The sequence below is a fragment of the Peromyscus californicus genome, unplaced genomic scaffold (genome assembly GCF_007827085.1).
Source record: "Peromyscus californicus insignis strain IS unplaced genomic scaffold, ASM782708v3 Scaffold_9__1_contigs__length_137607984, whole genome shotgun sequence".
Classification (NCBI taxonomy): Eukaryota; Metazoa; Chordata; class Mammalia; order Rodentia; family Cricetidae; genus Peromyscus; species Peromyscus californicus.
Window position 1 is genome coordinate 99,944,775 of NW_026294617.1, and position 12,958 is coordinate 99,957,732.

General features: G+C 40.4%; 1 protein-coding gene across 2 annotated transcripts in view; it reads left to right on the top strand.

Moving 5' to 3' along the window:
- Pde5a (phosphodiesterase 5A) overlaps positions 1 to 12,958 on the top strand; it is a 141,085-nt gene that overhangs the window by 77,771 nt on the left and 50,356 nt on the right. For both annotated transcript variants that reach the window (XM_052731317.1, XM_052731318.1), the window contains exons 10-11: positions 3,549 to 3,724; positions 4,984 to 5,043. In XM_052731317.1, coding sequence (XP_052587277.1) covers positions 3,549 to 3,724; positions 4,984 to 5,043 — 236 coding nt within the window. The remainder of the gene's footprint in view (positions 1 to 3,548; positions 3,725 to 4,983; positions 5,044 to 12,958) is intronic.

Below are 12,958 nucleotides of genomic sequence, written 5' to 3' on the forward strand. Positions count from 1 at the left end.
GAATCGGTTGCTTTTGAAGATCATTCTTTTGAACACTTGAAAAATTAAATATCTTGTTTAGAAAAAAAATGTTCCTGAATTAAGATTATTGACACAAATAAGCACAAAAGTTTTTTTTTTACAAGATTAAATCTTAATATATTTTAAACTTTCTGACCTAAGATTATTGGGGGCAGGGGAGGCACAGTGGCACACGCCTTTAATACCAGCACTTGGGAGGCAGAGGCAGGCAGATCTCTGAGTTCGAGAGCAGCCTGCTCCATAGAATGAGTTCCAGGGCAGTTAGGGTTACACAGAACCCTGTCTTGACAAATTAAATAAATAAAAAAACTTTGTAAGATTAGTGTTAAGGTAGGTTTTACTTATTGTAGGGCTCGATGCTAATTTTGATGTTCACATTTATGGTCGAGAGGACCTGTGGCTCCGGAAAAAATATATGCCTTCACCCTGTTTTGCCAAATGCTAGGGGGTTGGATGCGGACTCTGAGTCCCAGAATTACAGAAAAGGAAGCAGAGGCAGGATTTCAGAGCCACCCTCCTTGAGGTTTCCCTGGTGCTAGTCAGCGCTCACAGTTGCAGTGGCCCCAGGAGGTGATGTCTGAATAATCGATCCACCCCCACCCCTTAGTAATGTTGAGGAACACTGATAATTTACTGTTTGGTTTTGTTAGTGCTTCCTAATACAGTTTTGGGTATTATTTTACTTTATGATTATATTTATTAGTTGGTATTCATGAAATAGTTTTCTTGTGTCTTTGGTTCTATATAGTTGTTAAAAACATAAACAACTCATATTTCCTCATTGCATGGTTAGCTCTTCTCACAGATCACTAGTGAAGAAATGGTGAAAATTTAATCTATGAATGTGCCCAAGCTTTAAATTTTTCTCTAAGAGGAACTCCATTTGTTTCTTATAAACCTTCCCATGTATTTTTTTTTTTTGCTTGCTATAATTAAATTTTCTGAGGGATTTAATGAGATCAGTGGGATAGGCATGAATGCTGCCCAGCCCATTTTCAAGAGAGAATTTAATTACGTGCTTAAAAGGCTGTTTGTCTTCAGTATCCTTTTCTTGCCCTGGAGCTTACGTCTCTATTCCTACACCTGTAGCAGTGGTTTGTAACACAGACACATGCTATCTGTTCTGCATTGGGTTGTGGTTGTTCCAGTGGACTTCATAGTCACTTGACATTCCACTTAAATAATTTTTGAGCAACTCCAGAGGTAGAATTTAATACTCCCCCTTTTTTTCTTTTTGCCCAGAGCTCTGCATTTATTAGGCCAGCAGTCTACCACTGAACTACTTCTCCAGATCCATTACTACTTTTTTTTTTTTTTTTTGGTTTTTTGAGACAGGGTTTCTCTGTGTAGCTTTGCACCTTCCCTGGGACTCACTTGGTAGTCCAGGCTGGCCTCGAACTCACAGAGATCCACCTGGCTCTGCCTCCCGAGTGCTGGGATTAAAGGCGTGCGCCACCATCGCCCGGCCCATTACTACTTCTTAACGTACGTGTTCAGCGAATTTTAGCTAGGAGAAATTTGAATTACTATGTAAAAGACTTAATTAGGGCACAGCTTAGCAAACTGCCTGATGTGCACATCCTAGGTCCTCTGTCACACGTTTCCTCCGTATGCCTGCAGACTGGTAGGAAGTAATCTGCAAATCTTATTTCTGAGCAACGACTGTCACATAGAAGATGACTTCTGTAAAAACTGAAAGACACTTCCACCATGATCTGAGTGTAAGAGCATGAAACATATGACTCCCAGGAAAATGCCAACTGGGAGACAGCCAGAGCCTACATAAACAATCCCAGAGTTATAACGTGAGGAGCCACAAAGCTGAGAGGACATAACCCTTGTGTTTTTACCAAATACGGGATGTGTGTTGTTAAGATAATGGATGGTGACTGCTATCTTATGCATGTCTTTTTGCTTGCAGTGTCCACATTCCTATGTCTTCATGACAGAATAGTGTTGGGAAGGTGGCTCCCTGCACTGATGTGGATACAAAGCACATACGATATACACAGGCAAACAGAAGTGAAAAGCAGAGTCCAGATCACTTGCAGTGTTAAAACGGAGAGAGTGTGCGGCCATGATGACAGAGGGAATTAATATGTAATCAGATGTCATCACAGACCATGAAAATCTTTTGTGCTCCAGGAAAAATAAGGGCTAATAGTCGATATAATCTCATGGGAAAGTACCTCCGGCCAGAACTGCATCTTTTCATTAACTCAACATTTTGTTTTCCTACGTTTCTACTGTCTGCCAGGGATTTTGTTAGCTGAGAAAGTGGAATTGAGGAGAGAGGGAGGGGGTTGCAAAGCCCAGCATACTTAGAGCTAAGAAAGAAACTGTTGAAGTCTGACATTATTCACCAAGTGGTGCTGTTAACATAGCGAAGAGAAGCGCCTGCCTGTGTGTGAGGTGGGAAGCTGAGGACCTCGTTGTGAGCACATACAGGCTTCACCTGGGAGATAGGCAGGAGAGCGCTGGGCAGTGATGGAGAGGCCAAGGCAAAGGTGTGGGCCATCAAGGTACAGTCTGAGGGTTGCTGTGAATGAAGTTAGGAGTAGGCCAAGACAGAGGTGGATTTTAGACGCGTGTGTGCTGTGTGGCTATGAGTAAATGCAACCACCCTTTCCTCAGTCCTATAATGTTCCCACCACCTTCCCAAGGAAAATCACGAGGTCCAGAGGTTTTGTGTCTAATCGAGTCCCGGGCACAGTGCCTAGCCCACAGTGGACATGCGCATACAGGAAGTCTTGTCGTTGGAGACAAAGTGATAAAAAACGTTAACAACACATTTTACTCAGTGGTGGGTCATGGATGCCAACTCCCTGTGCAGCGGCCTCATTCTGTAGACACAGAATCCCATAGCAACACCAGCTGAGTAAAGATTTATCACAACATTACAGTAATCCTCCGTTCTTGCCTAACTGCATGACTGACGTATAAGCTAGCAGCGAGGGCAGGACTCAGAAGGTCATGCTAGTCTTTAGGGACTAAATCTGCTTTTATCTCTAAAGTAGTCATTGTACCTGTGTTTTTTTCCTCACACGTGATCACCTTGGATACCTGAGTGTATATTTGAAGCTGCCTGTGGGACTTGCCTGTTTTCTGTACTCTATTCTGTATGTGATTGTATTTTTAAACTCTGAATCCCCAGTAAAGGCAGGCAGGCTATGTGACCCCAAACTCAGATCTGCAGCAAAACCGTTCTCTTGGCACAGTGACAAAAATCCAGTTAGTTTCCAAAGGACAAATTGTCTTTGGGGACTCAACTGATGTAAAATTCATGACCATTCTGGAGGAAAATAATTCTCTAGGATTTTTTTTGCATCATAGATGACATACATCTAGAGCTGTGTGAAACTAATGCTCGTGTAAATTAATCAGGTTATTTCCCTACATTCGTTTGTAGAAGCCCACGTTCTTACTTGGACATGCCAGGCATTCACATCTTTGGGTGTGAATATTAAGGTTGCCCGGGGCTATGGTGACTAACCATCATTTCTGCTTAATTTCTCGGATTGTTACAGGGGTTTGCCAACTTGTTAACAAGATGGAGGAGAATACTGGCAAGATTAAACCTTTCAACCAAAACGATGAACAGTTTCTGGAAGCTTTTGTTATCTTCTGTGGCTTGGGGATCCAGAACACACAGATGTATGAAGCTGTGGAGAGAGCCATGGCCAAGCAAATGGTGACATTGGAGGTGGGAAGAAGCTGGTGGAAGGGATTTGGTCTGCTCAGTCACACGCTTGGCTTTTCCTTTCCCTCCCAACACGCACAGTGTGTCTGTGTGCTCTGGCTTTGCATCCCCACAGAAAACATTGGGTTCTCACAGTGATGTCTGTGCACGTATTTAAAAGCTAAAGAAAGTAGCAAATATTTGACTCTTGCCAAGGCTCAGATGATCAAACCAAGACTCTGGCCCATCCCCCGCTTTTTCTGCATAAAGCAGTGTTGGCCTTCTATACTTCCTTCACACAGATGCCTACCGTCTCCAGGTCGGTCCCTTCCCTGTTCATCTCCCCGTGTCTCTCCATGAGGATACCTATAAAGAAAGATTTAAAAAAAAAAAAGAAAAAGAAAGAATCTCCTATCAGTCTTAGAGAATTGAAAGTAAGGAAATGGAAAAATAAATACAGGAAATCAGGAAAAGGCAAAAATCATGTCTCTTTCAAACAACGGTTCATGAACTTTGATTCTGCAGCTTCTGATCCAGATGGTTTCCTGGGGAGGCTGTAAATATTGTTGTCTCTGTCAAATAGAACTTTAAAATAAAAAGTTTTAAAGTATAAAATAAACTATTCCATACAGCCACAGTCTTGGTTTAAAAGGAATATCTAAAATAGTCCCTCGTTACTTGGAAGTTATGATTTTTGAAAATGAGAATTATGATTCTTATCTCAAGTAGATTTAAAGTAAGCCCGACCTTAGGGTAGCACTGCGTCCTGGTTCCATTGTGAGCTAAAGAGCCCCGGCCTCCTTAGCTGCTGTGGACACCTTTCTCTACCCTGCCCTTGATGTATAGACTCTACGAGGATCTTTAAATCTCATACACCAATGATCATACATTCCAGCACGCAGTTTTCATTTTTCTGTCTTTCTTTCCTTTTTTTTTTTTTTTTTTTTTTTTTTACAAATAGCAATTTAAATATACCTATTCATGCAATAGTTTTATTCCCTTATTCTGTACACAGGTAGATTTCTGAAAAACAGTTCAGAATAAACACTTGCTGCCTTGGGTGAGCCAGTGATCATTTCTAGAGTGGCTTATAGATAATGTCTGTGTGATAGCAAGAGCCTTAGAGTGAAAGTATCAGGATTTTCAGGCACACACAGGACCCTCAGTGGAGGTTTCACCATGTTGGTGAAAACCACAAGCAAGAGTCGGCAGTCAGAGGAAGTTGCTCTTCTGTGTGCATCAGTGTCCTGCCTGGGTAACCTGGCCTCCTGTCTTGCCCACAGGTCCTGTCCTATCACGCATCAGCAGCCGAGGAAGAAACGAGAGAACTCCAGGCTTTAGCGGTAACCCTTTCTCTTGAAAACTTACTGACTACAGCCATTTAATTAATATACAAGCGCTTTCACTAGTGGAAAATATTTAGACGGACACAGAAATTATTTATGTTGATTAACTGTACTTTCTTGCTAGGGTACAAAGTTACCAATAATACAAAACATCAGTGACTTATGTTGGCTTTGGAATACTAGTCTATTATCCTAATTTATTTTTCCAGTACTTGTTACAAAGTTCACCTCTTTCTTTCACAAAAATGAACTTAGTTTTCATTTACTGGGGAGACTGAAATAGATGACTACAGGTGATTGGTTGTTACCACTAACCAGATCCACACTGTTGAGAACTGAGAGCGGTCTGATTTCTGACCATATGGTTTATGGCAGGGTGTTTGAAATCAGGATCAGATAAGGTTAGTTTCTGGAGTCATGGTCATTATTCAGTATGCAGTGAGATGAAGGCTGGGGAACATGTGAGTACACATGCCAGATGCTCTGGATCTTGGTTGGAAATGCTTTGGTAGCGGTCCATGTAAATCTGAGGCACTTAGACTTAACACTCAACAGTACACTTAATACACTTACAATGCTTGCATTTTAAATTTGTGGCTGTGACACAGCTAGGTCTGTCTGAGAAAAAGAATTGTGCATGTAAGGAATGGAAAGTTTGAACAGATGGTAGAAATTCTCTCTCATTGTTATCGACACCATAGCTTGCCAGAAGATAACTTTTTCATGCTTTATCAACATGTTCTCATGGAAACTACAGCTGTGTTGTGAAGACCACGCTGGTGCCTAGAAAAGCCAAAGAACTTTAAGTTCACACGGCCATGCAGTCGAGGGAGTGAGACAGAAGTTTATACTTTGTTGCAGAGCCCTGAACCAAGGAGTTAAAAGGCCAGGAGAAAGAGGCCTTGAAGACATTCTAAGTTAAATTGTGAGTAAGAACATGAGTCATCTAGCAAGGACAGCAAAGGAATCATTAGGTAATTTTATCTGAAAGGTCACACAGAGTTTACAGAGGTATTCGGTTTAAAAGTATCATTTGCCTTGGGTTTAATTGGCACTTTTTTTTTTTTGAGACAGGAGACAGGCTGTCACACAGTAGCTCGGCCTGGCCTGGAACTCACTTGAACACCTGACCTTCCTCTTGCCTTGGGCTCCCATGTCCTAGAAGTATAGGTGTGAGCCGCCTCACCCAAGTTTATGGGCACATTTGCCTACTCCACCAACACGATCTAGTTTTCAAATAAATGTACACCGTGAGTGGGGAATGGTTTTGTGCTCTCAAGCCTGGCAAATCATTAGTCAGTGTCAAAATAAAGGAAAAGTTACACCTTGTCGTGTGTCATATGGAAATCCAAAGAGCAAACGCAGCACCTTCTAAAGACAACACTAAGAACACCACTGGTGTGTGAAACTCTGTTTTACACTTCAGAAATAGTGGAGTCTTTCACAAAAGTCCGAACTTGGCTTTCTCAATTATGCCTATAATTTTAGCAAGAGAAAAACACTCTGGAATGGCTGAAAATTGCTGCATAGCACATTGTTCAGAACCATCTGTTGTTCCATTCGGAAAATAGATGTCTGGCAGCTGCATTGAGAAATGTAGGGTTGCATCTTTTGTAGGTCAAGTAATTTATTTAAATTGGTTGAAATTCAGCAACGGCTTTCAATTCTAGTTTTATGTCAACCAAATAAAAATTCCTCTGCAGCTCCAACTACCCAGGTGTCTGCATAACCGAGCAATCCCCCAAATCACTGTCTTTGCCATGTGTTTGCTTGTTTATGTCAATTCCAACTGTAAAATAAATTCTGAAGCTGTCAAAGGTTTTAACTTTTATTTTGAAATTTTACTCTTAAGAGACTAAGCAATGTATGTACCAAATGTGTATGCCTATATCCAGAATAAAATTCTCTAGTCATAACAAAAGAATTGATAGGAAATCCAAACACCTCATTTCCCCTCTGCCTCCATCCCCCACCCAGCTTAACTTGATATTTTTTTTAATCACATTTTTAGTCTGCCCTTCTCTTGGATTAACCTTGAGCATAACAGAAATAGGGCCTTTCAACTGAGCATGTTGCCCTGTATGTATCTTTTTGATGATCCTTAGTCACAGTTGCTGGGAAAGCAGTAAAAGAGCCCTTGTCACTTGATCACGGTTCTAAGAAGTTATTTAAGATACTGGAATATAGAGCTGGGAGATGATTTGGCAGTTGAGAACGTTAGCTACTCTTGTAAAGGACCTGGGTTTGGTTCCCGGCACCCACACCTTGGCTTTCAACCATCTGTAATTTCAGTTCTAGGGATCTGGTACCCTCTTCTGGCTTCTTCAGGTGCCAGACACACAGAGGATACCCATTTATACGTACGGGCAAACAGTTCTGCACATGAAATAAAAATTAATAAACCTCTTAGAGAAAGATACAGGATATAAGTTCAATTAGACAAACAATTGGAAAATGAATGTGTGCTTGATTGACTGGGTGACTGATTACTTTTTCTATGTTCTGGTCCTATAAGAAAAGCAATAGATAGATACATATTAAAGTAAATAAACTACATGGTTTGTCACTGACTTAGTTCTGGTCCATTTAGTCACAGCTTTGCTGCATTTTATACAATCACGGATGTTGTATCTAGAAGCTAACTGAATTTTTTGACATCTTAAAAAGGCTCTGGGACTCCTTATTTGAGAACCAAATTAGAAAGAATGGGCTGTGGTAGCCACTGAGGAAGGATTTCCTAGGACAGAATTCACCTCTCAAAGAAAGAAATGCCATGTGAGCCCAGCCTTGATCAGGCATCTTGGACTGTTACAGGTGGCCATGGTGAAGGAGAGAGGCAGGACCTTACCCAAATCTCATGCCTATGCCGTGTATAGATTCTCATTGTCCCTCGCTTTGGGGAAATCCTTTAAAGACTGACAAATTAGAACTTGAAACTTTTGATCAGATGGTTTAACCAAGAGTTGGCCCTGTGGTCTAGATGATACCCAGGGCTACTGAACTGCAGTGGTCTGTGGCCTCAGTGAGGGATTGGCTCCCTTAAATTGGGTCAGAGTCTAAAGCAACCTCTGGCCTGTCGATGGAGGCATCCTTTTTTACAGAAGTCTAAAACCTTAAGACAGTTACATCTTTTTCACGTGGGCAAGACTTCGGTAGGTTATGTATTTGATTCTTCCTATCTCACTTTGATTTTCACAAGTGGACAATTTCCAGCCATAATCTTATTTCCAAATATGGAGACTCTGTTATTGAACTTCTCATACACAATGGCTGTGTGTAGTTTGGAAACACCACAGTTTTTAAAATAAGTTTTGTATGGGGGAGTAGGTAAGCAACATAAAGCAGATCTGTGTATATTAAAGTGTACTCATAAGTTCCACTAAGTTTATACTTTTAAGTATTTATATCTTATCAGAATCTTATCATTATGCCTTTGTTGTATGATTTTTAAAAACTGTAAGCTCATTATCCAAGTTTTTAATACTCGTCTTCCCTACTAAAGTTTAAAGGAACCACTTATTTAATGTAAGAAAGGAGGAAACATTCTATTGATAAAGTAATTAAGGAAAATATTCAAGCCCGCTGCCTCTGTGCCTTACGTACATCCCTCTGGAAGACTGGGTTCCAAACTGTGCCTCATGCACCTAACTGTCTATAGATTTCTTCTCATCTGTATTTGAATGGACCTCTGTCTTGGAAAAAGACACATTCTAACAGCACAAAAAGCTGTGTGAGTTTCACTTCTTTTCATATTTATTTATTTATTTATTTATTTATTTATTTATTTATTTATTCTATTATCTACCTGATACAGTACAAATTCTTATCCTAAGAGTGAAATGTTTCATTGAGGATTGCCCAGTAATTGAGTAAAACCAAAACTTATTATAAGCCACAGTCATCCTAGGGTGTCCATTCCTCCCCCACCCCACATAGCCTCCCTGATTCTGTGGGTTGCAGTCTGATTGTTCTTTGCTTTATATCTAGTATCCACTTATGAGTGAGTACATACCATGTTTGTCCTTCTGAGTCTGGGTTATCTCACTCAGGATGATTTTTTTTCTAGCTCCATCCATTTGCCTGCAAATTTCATGCTGTCATTGTTTTTGTCTGCTGAGTAGTACTCCATTGTGTGTATGTACCACATTTTCTTAATCCATTCTTCAGTTGACGGGCATCTAGGTTGTTTCCAGGTTCTGGCTATTACGAATAGTGCTGCTATGAACATAGTTGAGCATGTATCTTTGTGGTATGATTGAGCATTCCTTGGGTATATGCCCATTTTTAAAGATACATTTTATGAGAGTTTGGAATTGGGACAGAGAGGCAGCACCTTCAGCAGGGTGTAAGGTAGTGGCTGTGACAGTGGCCTTCTTCAAGGGCTGAAATGGCATTGCCATCCTTTGTGTGGTGCCTCTGAGATGAGGGTACTGTTCAGGGCCCACAGGAGAATGTCCACACGAGGTAGGAGACCTTTCTTTGAAACCACTGCTACTGCCTATCAAATATACTCATTTGATCCCTGAAAAAAATTTTCCTTAAAATGAGAACTAATTGAAATCCCTCATTTTTATTGAGTAAATATCAAAGAGAAGTAAAACAAAAATGACTTTATAAAACATTGACACTAATTGGAAGAATTTGACATTTTGTGGAGATCAAGTTCAATAGCTGCCCTTCCTTTCAGACTTATTTTAATAAACATTCCTTGTGCAAAAGGAGCCTTTTATGAAGTTGCCATGATTTTTATTTTGGGCATGAGAGCTGATACTTAAGATCTAAGGCAGACTGAATGCCCTGATATCAATGTGACTTTTTTTATATATAAAGAATACACAATCAAACAGATTGTGTAACTCTGTGCCTACATCTTTAGTTTCTGCTGAGGGGACCAGAGACATTTCCCACAGGCAAAATAGAAGCCCTTTTAATGAGGGCTTCACCAAAAACAAGCAATTCAATAACTTTTATTATATTTATTTTACCCAAGTATGCTATTTTCCATGTTCACATGCTTAATGGTATTCACGGAAACCATACATTTAAGAACTATAGTAACATAATATTATTTTAAAAATATATAAAGCAGCTTTTAACTGTTGATAGATCCAGACTTCTTAAGGGTTATTATGGTCTCAAGCAGATGTGACTTCTCTATGCCTCCCTTTCTTCCTCTATAAAAGAAGATAATAAAAGAGGTTACCCTACAGAGCCATGGTGACGAGCTCCCTGGTGCACGTACCTCCACTGAGTTTTAGTTACTGTAAGTAGTAGCAATGTTGAGGTCTTTATGGCTCTGTCATGTGGCAAGCGTTGATTCACAAGTCCTAATGGTATAATAAGCCCTCTAGAAATTATATGCACAGATAGGGAGGAGACTTCCAGAGGGAAAATGGACCCTGTGTTTCAAGATTAAATGTAAAACCTTTTGTTTATAATCTGTAGCGAGTTCCCTACTTGTTGAATATAATCTAAAATGGTCTAAGTGACTTCCCACTGTGATTGCTCACAAAGTGAGAAATATGTAGGCTAGTGCTTTCTCTTCCTGGATTCCTAGTGTCTTTGAGCACAAAAGCGTCAAACTTGCCAATGCACTGACAGGGTGAAACTGATGTTTAGAGTTATGCAGTATACATAATACAAATGAAAGAAACTGAAATCTGACTGTAATTTTAATTTTTTCAAAAGAAATGAGTAGTAGAACTATAAGGGAATAAGACAACTACCACACGGGTTGCTGTTCCTGATGTGGTGGGATTCATTAGCAATACTGACTTTTGTATTTTAGTGGTTTCTAAGTGAAACTCATAGGAAACACATCTACATGTCATGGAAAACTGTTGATGTGGTTGATGAGTTTAGAAACCTAGTCGTTCATTGAATATTTATTTACCTTTTAATCTATACAGGCATTGTAGTAGGTTTTCCAAATATACTGAGTGTGTGTGTTATATACATAATATAATCACAAAATATAGTAACTATGACTGAGAGGTATCAGGCACTGTGAAATTATAAAGGTACTCTTGTCTGAGAGAGTTGTACCTGTGCAGCTGTACCCAAGTGTCTCAATTCCATTTCTTGGTGCCCCACTCTGTTTTAATCAGTGCTCTAACTTAGACATGGGAGATTTCAACATGTCTGTGGCATGTCTGATTTCAACATCGATTGTAATTCAGCATCTGGATTTTTGTTTCTAGAAGATTCTTTCAGGAAATCCGCAAATGCTCTTGTTTTCTAACCAGAGTTTGAACCAAAAAATTGAAGTCTAGAGCATCTTCTGTATTTCATTCTTCTGAAGTAGTAGTGAGAAGCAGCCGGCTCACCTGTGGTTTCTGCCCATTAGACTGTGGCCTGGCGGTTACCACTGGACCCACAAAAAGGCATTTCACTGAAGACGGCCACAGTGACCATGTAAACGGCTGTGTCATTGATGTGGATGACCTCTCCTAATGCAGTGGTTCTCACATTTTTGCCTCCATCAGAATTACTTGGAAGGCTCATTGCAACACACAGATGGCAAGGGAGGGCGTGCTCCTGGCTTTTCTGCTTTAGTAGCTCGGCACTGGACTCAAGTAGTTGTATTTTTAATGATTTGTATATGCTACTCTAATGGAATTATGGTTCCTTCTGCTTCTCTACTCATCTGTATCAATTATCCAGTCTCAGATTCTGAACCTTGAGAATCTGTTGTCTACAATCACTTTTGTTACCAAATAGACCACTGCCAGGGTTCAACTGAGAAAATGCAGACTTCCTTGACTATTTTAGACAGAAAGACAAATATTTTCTTTCAAATCATTTGAAGACATCAATGAATGACCCCAGGAATGAGTTCGTGAAATGAAACATATCTGCACTGTTGCATCATATCTAGACAAATCATCAGCCACATAGTCTAGAGTCAGAAAGCCATTGGCCTATTGGCTACCACCTACATCACCCATACTGAATATTTGGGTAGTAGATAAGGAACCCTATGTTCTGTAGTTACACTTCCCTCCATAGTTTCCTTCAATACTTTCTCATGTGACACCATTTTAGTTTGACATTCAAATCTCTCCTATGTTGTATTTTGTGTGTGCATGTGAGGTGTGGTGTGTACATATAAGTGCATGCATGTGTATAGGAACACATGTATGTGCACTGCATGTGGACACCAGAGTTCCAGGTCAGGTATCTTCCCCATTCACATGCCACCTATATTTTGGGACAGGATCTCTGACTGAAGCTGCCACTGGGCTAGCTGGCCAGAAAGTTCAGGGAGCCTCTTGTCTCTGTCTCCAGAGCACTGGGGTTGTAGGTGCACACCACTGAACCTGGCTATTCATGGACTGGAAATCTAACTCAGGTTCTCTTGTTAGCCCCACAAGAGCTGCACTGATTGAGCTATTGCCCCAGTCTTCAAATGAACTTTTCAACCATAAAGGTATATATGCAAATTTATATGTGTGATACCTTATTGTTAAACAGTTCTTTAAAATGTGTTGTGTGTTATCTTTGGCTTCAAAACTATAGTGCAGTAAACTGTATTGTTCCATGAAGAAATTCATGTAGAAATCTCACTTTCTAAGTTTTTTTTCCCCCTTGTTTTGAAAGTAGATTTTTTTTCTTCAGATAATATATTCTCATCACGGTTCTCCTCCCTCTACTCCTCAAAGTTCCTCCCCATCTTCCCTCCCATCTGGATCCACTCCCTTTCTGTCTCTCATTAGAAAACAAACAGGGCCGGGCGGTGGTGGCGCACGCCTTTAATCCCAGCACTCGGGAGGCAGAGGCCGGCGGATCTCTGTGAGTTCGAGGCCAGCCTGGGCTACCAAGTGAATTCCAGGAAAGGCGCAAAGCTACACAGAGAAACCCTGTCTCGAAAAACAAACAAACAAAAAAAAACCAGGCTTCTATGTAGCTGAAG